Genomic DNA, 9,988 nt, shown 5'->3' with positions numbered 1-9,988 from the left:
GCAGTTAGGTGCTTAACTGCCATTGAAATCAATGGGCATTAGGTGCCTAATGCAATTGGAAAAAACAAATGTGAGTTCTGTAGCACTTCAAAGACTAACAAATTTAATTTCAGAACTCACGTTTTTGTTGTATACAGACTAACACGGCTACCCCTCTGGAACTCTAATGCAATTGGGTTTCTTAAAATCCCACTACGTACTTTTCTGCACCTTTGTGTTTAAATAGATTAGGAAGATGAATTTAGTAACTGTCTGAGGACACAGTGCCACCCTCTGGCCCCAACTGTGTATTAAACTCTGCTGATGCATTTCAGCTGGCCGTACTGAATCAGCCCCCTGGTCTGGAGGATTTTTAGTGCTAAATTCCTAGAATGGTGCCCATTTATGACCAGGTGTAGCTGATGGATGCAATTGTGTGGTCAGCAACCCTTGGAAAAAAATATTACCTGTGAGAATATTTGTTTTTCTATCCTTCCAAGCTTTGAATCCCTGGATTTGCTCTACATCAGCCTTCTTGCTAGGGAAGGATGGGCAGATTTTACTGACCCTTACTTCCCCCACTTTGTCTTGGTTGTTAGCTAATGTCACTCTCCAGACAGGCTTTTATTTTCCAAGCCACTCACAGTCAGATTTCCCTGGACTTGCCTTCATTGGGTGCAAAAGAAATGAAACTCCAACCATTATTCTCTGAATATACCAGTGTCGTGCCCTGCCCCTTTATTCAAGAACTCAGAATTGTACACATCATCCCGGCTCATCTGACTCTCTCATTCCTCCTGCCATCCAACCAACTGCATCAGACTTGTCCAGTGTATCTAAGACTATTGATTTTCCACTTAGAGCAGGGATTCGTCGTCTTTCCTATGTCTGAAGAGTACAGGATATATTCCCCAAAATTACATCATTTACTTTTAAGTACTGAATGGATTTTCTGACCTTTTAAATTCACCTGTTAATTAATTTGTCAGGTAAAATTAATGTTTTTTATAAAATGTTTTTGTCAGACCTCTTTTTGCCCCAGTAATCTCCACTGCGGCATTTTCTAGCTGCACAAAAATTAGCAGAGAAGCCAATCTTGAGTAGAACTGGTATAATGGTGTTGTTTTTTTAACTAATTCTTTAGGATTAATATTTGGTTTTTCTGCTGCTGTTCTTCAGCTACAAAAGTTTCTCCTTAAGCAGAGGCTGGCAGATAAAAATCTCCACTAGAGAAACTCACCTTAGTTTGTAACAGCCACCATCACCCATTGCTCTCAGTGGTGTGAGACCACAAGTTGCCCTCAGTTAAGATGATCACTCTCCCCCACTGCTGTCAATGGGAGTGAAGCCAAGCTGCCCTCAGGGAAGAGGACAGACTCCTATGCTGTCTGGTGGCAGGCTAAATGGATAAAGTAGGAGTACACCCTTAAGAACATTTGCAGCAGAGTTCATAGGAGTGTATGATCCCTGGAAAATACACCATGAGCTGGACCTGCTGCTGGAAGGTCTTGTTTTGTGGTGAGGTATGCGAGACATCACCATCAAAACTCCCTAAAGATATACATGTAATAATATTAAATTCTCCTCCTCTGCTAAAGTCTCCCCTCACCCTGACTCTTCAGACTACAACCTGCCAACCATGCAAGGATCCTCCGCTCGCCATCAGCGGTCGTTCGGTTCCACCCACAGAATGAGCGGAGCCCTTGTGATGTCACAGGCCTGTGAGATGCTGGAGTGCATCAGGTCTCCCGGAGGGCCTGGGCCGCGGGGAAGCTCCTAGCTCAATATAGCAGAGCAACCTGCCTGCTGGATCTCAGCCAGAGCAGCGCTAAGGACTTGGGCAGCCCAATTCTCCATCCACTCACCCCAGCACAACTCCACTGACTGCAGTGGGTGCACCGAGCTCAGTGAAGGGAGGCACATCAGACCCTGATCATCACAACACTTTCCACATTCATCTGCATTCAGGAGGAGCAGTGCCACCAGCTCCATTCTACAGGTTGGAAAATGGAGGCAGAGGGAAGCAGTTTGTACAAGGCTGGCTGTATCAGAACCCAGGAGTTTGGTCTTCCAACTCCCCCCCCACCTCTTCTTTGATAGGCTCAAAGGGCAGGGCTGGGGCATTACTGCTCTCGCTGACCACATCACAGAGTGGCCTCAGCTGAGAAGGAAGTCCTTGCCTGCTGCCTTCAGCAAAGCAAAGGAGCCGAGCTGGCAATGAAGGAGCCTTAGTTCAGGAGCGGATTGCAAGCCAATCTTGGCCACTGCTCCCTTGCAGCATGACCAACAAATCTTTCATCATGGGAAGAATCAGCAGGGCGAGCCACCGCTTTGCACAGGTTGATCTAGTGGGTGAACATGTAACATAGGTCTTTTACCATGACTGAACCCCACTAGGAAACACAAGCCACCCCATTAGCACATGTAAAGCAGAGTGTCATCAGCCGGATGGCAGTAGAGCCCACAGCAGCTGTTAACCTCTCCTGAGTGTCTCATGAACATGTGACAAAGGAGAGGGGACAAGGACGTATCCCTCCGTGCGCCGGTTGTCATGAACAACATGCAGCAACCCATTGCTCTCCAAGATCTGAGAGAGAGAAGTGAGCGTCAACAGCTTAGGGCTATTCTGTCTATCTTTGGCCATCACACCAGATATTGATCCAGAGACCTTCAGAGCTAAAAGCATGAGCTGCTACCACATGAGCTAGAGAGCCAATAATTGTTCTAGTTGAGTGCTGTAAGAGACTCAGAATGGGGCACCGCTGGGAACTTCTAACACAAGCTCACCCAGGGGTGCTTGAACCATTGTTATAATGGAGGTGGAGAGACATTGAACCAAACTGTAAACCCTGTATATAATGGAAACCACTTCCAGCCATCGGGTGCAGCAGCACCCCCACATCCCTAGTTTCAGCACCTATGCACCCACCACTAGATTACACATCCATCCCAGGTCAGATAAAGAGACTGTAGCACCTTATGATAAATTTCCATCTCTTTGGTTCTGCTGCCAGATCCTAATTCAGATCCAGACCAGTGCCAAAAGTAAAGTGAAGACAAGATCATGTTACTAGCATGAGACAGAACATTCACTGCTGATCTGACTGTCTGCTATGAACTCCCATGAACAAAAAAGCCCACTTAGAGACTGTACCTCAATGGCTTCCTTCCCACAGCCTTTTGGGAGTTCATGGCATGGTTATGTCTTATGGTTCAGTTTGGCTTTGGGGGTATAGGTGCCTATTTTTAGAAGTGTTTGAAAATGGTTGTCCTTTCATTATCTCTCAGGTTGTTCCCCCATGGAGCCCTATGCCACCACAGATGCACTGCCAATGAGTGTGGGGCAGGGGCTACTTGGGTTATTCTCCCACCCATGGGAGATGAGCTCTTGGTGAGCTGGGGGGGGGGGTGGTCATTAGCACCATCAACCCTTTGATGCCATGTGCTCCCAGGGAATGCGTACACTTGTAAGAAGTCCCATAGGAAAAGGCAAGCTTGTGCTGGATACAGCTGAGATAGAAGCTAGAGAGAGTGCATGTGGGAGCTGCACACACAGGACAGCCTGGGAGAGAAGCTGGAGTGGATATTTACTGGATGAACTAGCTGAGGTGTTGAAGGATTAAATAAAGAAGCAACACATCCATTATAGGTGGAGCTGCAAAAGATAGCGCTTTGCGTGCGCCACATTAAAGATGACGGCACAAGCCTTGGGCTATCTTGTAAGAACTCCATGCCCCATAAGTCACACTTTAGCCAACCCTTATTGAAGCATCTCATGGCAAGTACCACCTCTCCCCCACAACAACCTATACATTTTACACTAACATTCTTTGAAGTAAAGGTATGCCAGGGGGAAGAAGGAAGATAATACTTTCTTCCCACCAAGGCCTTACACAGAAATAGCAATAGGTATTTTATTAACCTCATTCCCAGCACAGAGGACCAGGAAGGGAGGAAAAGAAGAAAAAGATAACAGACTAACTAGAATTCACACCAATTAACAGAAACAAGATTTGCCCTTGCCTTGACCATGTTCCCTGTAGCTTAGGCCTGACCACTTGTCCAGCTTCAACTCTTTACTCTCCTACAGCTATTACCTTTGGAGCAACCTATCCCAGCACTTTTAGGGGACTTAGAACCTCAGTTGTTACCTGGAATTCTTTCCAGAGTAACCATCAAAACAGAACTCCTCAGCCATGGCAACACTGGAGCTAATTCTCCTAGCTACATCCAAAGAGCAGTCGTGTAACCTGCCTGTCCTGCAAACTGACACAGCAATTATGCAGCAACCAAAACTATTCTATCAGCAACATGATACCTATGGTCCCAGATCCTTAGATCAAACGGACAGTCAGTCAAACAGGCCATTTCAAACATTTGTCCTTCCAGACAATCCTGCATCAGTAGGTAAGATAACTTAATTCTCTGTTCTGCTGTCTAGCCCTCTTTCAAATTCTCCCCATGAAATTCATCAGTCCTCAGTATTCTCTTCAGGAAATATACAGCTGGATTCCCCTATTCCTTTTCATTCTCTGCCAGTTTTCTTTAGTCTTTCAAGTTAATCATTTTGCACCCTTTCAAAACTTTCATCAAATACAGCATCATTTCATAATGGGGACCTTGTGAATTTTCTGTGTTAATATTTCAGGACCGTCCAACCTATACCATCCCCCAAGTCAAGAGAAAGACATTTTCAAAGCACCCCCTGCAGGTATGCTTAGGACACATAAGATTTAAAGACAAATAAGAATTAAGAGTGGAATTAGGCACTGTCATGGGGTGCTCTGCTCACCTCTGGAGCACTTCTTTGTGGCTACATCTGAAGATTACACCTCTTCCTGCAGATGCTCACTCCATCTCTCTCTCTCAGGACTAGACGGCTCCCTCTTTGCAGCTTGGCCCTCTGACCAGGTCACTGTAGTTTTCCCCTTCTGGGGGAAGGAGAGGGACTGTACCAATGTCTTTCTGTACCAACTGTTCCAGGCAGTTTTCCAATTCACAGCCCCTCAATGGTGCCACTTCTCCAGTGGCTGGCAGGGGACCCTGGGCCCACTATTGTCTCTGGGTTCCAGCACAGTAGTTACAACCAGTGGCTAAGGTCTGCACAATCCCACACCTTGCTACTGTTTCCCTGTACTGCTTCCTACATTACCTCTATCAGTCTCTTTCTCCACCCTCCTCCAGGTATGCCCTTCCCTCCAGACCTAGCTCCCTTCTCTTCCTAGCCTCAGGGAGAAAGACTGCAAAGCTCCTCCCTGCAGCCCCATTCTGCCTTCAGCTACCTGGCTTTACACAAGCCCTGCCTGTTCCTGCCCAGACGAGCTTCAGCCTTCAATTAGTCCTCATTACTCCCTGGCTCCTCCTCCAGGTGCAGCCTGGGCAGTTAATTGGCCTATATAGCTGCCTTAACCCCTTCAGGGGCTGCTGTGGTGTGAACATCCAATCACAGGCACCTCCCTCCCTTTGAAAATCTTATCTGTAAAAGATAATAAAGGGTGCAAAGCAGTCAGCTAGCTGGTATCCTATGAGAAGGTCTGCTTTCCTTGACACTCTCCTTATAAACCTTCCTTGCCATGTAAGCTACCCTTGTTTTGTGCGCGCACACACACACACACCCTCTGAATGCTAAATCAGTGTAAGCTACACTGTGGCTTGGTCAACACTTAAAAGTGAGGTCGATTTAGCTTATCAGTCACAGGTGTGAAAAAATACATCCCTGACCAACATAGCTATGCTGACTTGAGCCCCAGCATAGACACAGCTCTGTCAATGGAAGAATGCTACCACCATCCAGTGTGGTGGTGTTTCTACACCTCTGGAAAAACCCCTTCCATCAATGCAGGCTGTGTCTACACTACAGGGTTATGTCAGCATAGATACAGCAACCTATCTACGCCCACATCTTCGTAATGTAGACACACCATGTGGGGCCAACTGCACCTGCACTGTGATCAGTTTATACCAAACATGTAATTTACACCGCATTGGCTGAATTTGGACCAGAGATTCCATGGGAACTGCACCCTCTCACCCCAGACTGTGTTTGCCCCAAATCCCAGATCAGTGTAAGTTACACTATTTTTCCACTTACACCAGTTTCTGACCAAAGGTGTTCCCAGTGTGTAACTTGCACTCCTACATGGGCCACTGCAGAACTTGATCCTTTGCGTCAGCTCCTTAGCTGGTGCACACTGACATCAGCTGAGGATCTGGCCTTTTGCGGGTCTTGGCTGGGGGTGAGTCACAAGCTCCTGGAGGATTTATTTACTTGTTAGCTATAGTGTCACCATTAATGATGTTTTTATCTCTGTGGCCCAGGTTTCCAGATGGCTCCCTGCGGGTGCTTTTTCGACCCCAGGATATATCGCATAGAATGGGCAACAACCAATTTTGTGCAACCATCCGTTTATAAACTCACTGGTGGATCAAGTTCACAAACCACTTACCTTATGGACACTCAGAGATACCTCAAGAGCCCTGTCCAGACAGTCCCATGCCCACCTTACCCCCCAAACCCCCAATACATCATGCCTTATTTCAATCAGGAGGGCCCTGCTAACGTGACAGACCCAGTTAATTTGGTCCCTAACCCACTCCATGACTCTCAGTTTATTGAGATGCCTCAGCCCCAGGAAGAAGGGCTTCTTCACAGCAATGACAACAAACTGCCCCAGCTCCTTATAACACTGCCTGGACTCTGCCAGAATGAGCAGCCCCTCCAGAGAAGCACCTACAGCCAACTTAAGGGAAGGCTAAGTCCCCCCAACCCAGCGTTTCAAGGGTTTGACGGTTTCCTGGTGGAGGGGGGAGAACTCAAAGAAAATCACATGAGCCAGGACCTCCTAGTGAATACCCAACTCCCAGACATTTGCACAGAAGATCAAAACTCTCTTTCCAACCCCAGTGCTGCAAACACACAGGTGACGGCAGAGGCAGCGTCATGTCCTTCGCAAGACAGCGTCATCGCTGAAGAGAGCAAAGTGCTGGACCCAGAGGAGTCCTTTGATCTACCTGAGAAGGTTTTGTTGGAAGATGCAATGAGACTGTTTGATTGCTCTCCAGCTAACTCCGACTCAGAGGTTTCCAGAGACAACTTGAGCAGCACCCTAAAGTCCAGCGAGAGTGAAAGCAAAGATTGCTGCTTCCCATGTGAAGACTCGCCCAGCGACATACGGTCACTCAATCTGCCCGATGAGCTGCTGTCTTTCGACTATAGCGTGCCAGAGATCCTAAGCACAGTGGCAAGCATGGATTATTTCTACGACCTCAAAACTTTCAGTGAGGAACCCAAGTGGGATTCGGGGCTGGTGCTGCAGCCTTCCCCAAACAGTGTGTCGCTCCAGAGCCCCAGGCAAGAGCCGCAAGGGAAAAAGCAGCACAGCAGTGCATCAATTCAGAAAGGAAAGCATACAGCCAGCAAAAATAAACCTGCCTCGGCACGGGACAGCAGCACGGTGGACGGGCAGGAATGCCCAGGGCCAGGAGTCTGACTAGCACTTTCGGAGCATCCGTATGGAAGCAAAACTGGGCTGGCGTAGGGCGAGGGGGTTGCAGTGAATGAGCGAGCCTAATGAACCGGCCTGCTATTATTGTATTAAAAGCGATCTATCCGGAAACCCGATCTGTGCCCGCCTTTAAGAGAAGGTTCTAAGTGTGTGTAACACCCTGCAACACAGGGGAAGGAAACGAAAAAGGGCCGTGTGTCTGCAACAGCCCACATGGGGTGATTAAAACATGCAGGCTGAGTCCAACAGCAGTACCTCAGCATTCACTGAGATCTGTAAAGTTACAGCTGGTCAATGGCTTACAGGTCATTGATTGCCTCCTGGAATATATATATTAATATATGTGCAAGACTAATTCAGACTGTTATCATACCTGCCTTTTGGGGCTGCATTAAGGGGTGATTCCCAGAGGTTCAGAAAGTCCCTGGGGAAATGAATTTGTTTTCCTTCTGTGAAGAAAGTCAATTTCAACAAAAAATGACGTCCGTCTGTGCAAAGGGGTGATTTGTTCCAGCAAAAAGCCTTACGAGCCAGCAAAGTGGGTGTGTCAAATACTATCAGATCAGGGTGATGGCATGAGACACCCACACTGGACACCCCTCTCCCCCCCCCCAAGGTGCAGGGCAATGGAAAATGAGGCACTACATGAGAACTGTGATCAGGAGAACCCCTCCCTCCAGCCCAGCTAAGAATGCGTGGCAGTGGGGTTGTAACACTAGCTAGTCGTGGGGGCGTGGATCTGGAAAGCTGGCCATGGCAACGGCGCACCAGGGACAGCAGCATGGCCTCAGAGTCCAGGCTGATTGGACTCTAGGTAACGGCTACAGGGCTCCCTTTGAATGAAGTTTACAGGAGCAGGTTAGGGCTGGTGACGTCCCCCCTCCATCCCACTCTGCTCAGAGTGTCAATTAGCTCCCAGCAGCTCCTCCTCTGTGATTCCCCTTCGCCCACATGCCCCACCATTTGGATGTAAAGATTCACATCATGGGCCCTGGGCACATGACGAGGCCCCAGATCCTGGCTGCTGGGCCTGGCGGCAGTGTCTGGTGCGTGCAGGGGAGAGGTGATAGCCCTTTTTCCCTGCTCGGCCCGGCACACAGGTAGTTGAGAAGCTGGGACCAAGGAAAAAGGAGGAAGAGGAAGTAGCTGCTGCCTGGAGGCTGGGAGAGAGAATGCAGGTAGCAGCAGGTGCCTCTGCCTGAGTTTGCCTCCTGCTTCTTGCTCGTCAGGTCTGGGGTGCAACTGAACGTGCACTTTGGGTGTGAGTGCTGCAGTGGGCTGGTGCATAGATCGCCCCACCGAAGAGCCTGGCCGGGGCAACCCAACTTCTCCGTGCTGTGGGGCTGGAGTCACTGAGGATCATTGCCTTTGGTGACTTCACTCTCCATTCAAACAATGACTCTTGTGGGTTAGTTCAGAATCTCAGGACTGCCCTGACCCTGCCGTTTTCTGGGTCTGCACCTAGACCAGGCCACACGTTGGCCCTCCTGGTTGGAGGCAGCTCAGGTGGCGATTACATCCTCATCACAGGCCAACGGTTCCTTCCTTTGGTGAGTGGTCAAGGCCAGTTTCCCTGGGCCATCCTCTGAGATTAAAGGAACCAGTCCACGTGCAGATGGTTTACTTGCACCTTCCCCTGAAGCATTGGGAACTAGCCCCAGTTGGAGACAGGAGAATGGACGAGCTGGAGCGCAGATCTGGCATTCTTTCCATCCTCGAGTACTGCTTCATGCAGAGATGTCGTTAAGCCCCGCTCAAAAGGCAATGCAGACTCCCGCTCGGTTTTTAAGTGGAATTTATAGTATCAGTTTTGAGCCATAAAGCCCTGAACAGTTTGGGACCTTGCTACTCCTTGCGTCTCCATGCAACACCATCATGGGGACCATTTGCAACAGCCCAAAAGCCATCAGCCCCCTGCTTAAACTGATGGCAGGGGGCATCTTCCAACTAGGAAGCCTAGATTCAGGTACTCACTACTACTCCTTGTTCCAACACAGCCCAAAACGGATGAGAGCCAGAGCAGACAAGACTCATATAGTGCCCCAGTTTTTCTCAGGAAGGGTGAGTTAGGGGATGTGGCTTGGTTTGATGAAGAAGCCAGTGACGTTGGGGAAGGTCAATAGACTGGGCAATTTATATTTCAAAAGATGGGGGCTGTGGGCAAGTGTTTACGTGAGGACTATTTATATAGCCATATGTATGAGATACATCTTTGGTTTACAAGCACCTAGGACCCTGGAGAGGGGCCTTATAAAGCCAAATCAAACTCTGTAATGCAATAAAATCACTTGTTTTTAAACATGTTCCCAAAGTTACGTTTCAGATGGCCTCTGCTTCTTTACCACTCTTCAGAGCTGCTACAGCTGCCCCTCCGCTAGACACCTTCCTGCTATATGTATCACATACAGAGAATCCAATTATTGCCATGCTTATAAGGAGAGCTGCTCACAAAATGAATTCACTAGTTTAAAAATGAAATTGTAAAATTGTTTCCAAGTTGCAAG

At 48.3% G+C, this 9,988-nt stretch overlaps 1 protein-coding gene across 1 annotated transcript; it reads left to right on the top strand.

Annotated features, from left to right (window-relative positions):
- The first annotated feature begins 2,530 nt into the window (after positions 1–2,530).
- PRR22 (proline rich 22) lies at positions 2,531–7,469 on the top strand. Its single transcript, XM_067562118.1, has 3 exons — positions 2,531–2,579; positions 4,628–4,690; positions 6,298–7,469. The coding sequence occupies exons 1-3, from the start codon at positions 2,531–2,533 to the stop codon at positions 7,467–7,469; spliced, it is 1,284 nt and encodes a 427-aa protein (XP_067418219.1).
- The last annotated feature ends 2,519 nt before the right edge of the window (positions 7,470–9,988 follow it).

The sequence above is a fragment of the Emydura macquarii genome, unplaced genomic scaffold, assembly GCF_026122565.2.
Source record: "Emydura macquarii macquarii isolate MOO-44397 ecotype Brisbane River unplaced genomic scaffold, CSIRO-AGI_Emac_v2 contig_306, whole genome shotgun sequence".
NCBI classification, from domain to species: domain Eukaryota; kingdom Metazoa; phylum Chordata; order Testudines; family Chelidae; genus Emydura; species Emydura macquarii.
Note: the sequence above shows the minus strand (reverse complement) of the source record. Positions and strands in the feature narration are given on the sequence as shown.

What these genes read in the sequence shown, in the direction of transcription:
- PRR22 (XM_067562118.1), top strand. Translation starts at nt 2,531, where the DNA reads ATGAACAACATGCAGCAACCCATTGCTCTCCAAGATCTGAGAGAGAGA. An exon ending in CCAAGATCTGAGAGAGAGAA is followed by an intron (nt 2,580 to 4,627) that starts GTGAGCGTCAAC and finishes TTAATATTTCAG; the next exon opens with GACCGTCCAACCTATACCAT. An exon ending in TTTCAAAGCACCCCCTGCAG is followed by an intron (nt 4,691 to 6,297) that starts GTATGCTTAGGA and finishes TCTGTGGCCCAG; the next exon opens with GTTTCCAGATGGCTCCCTGC.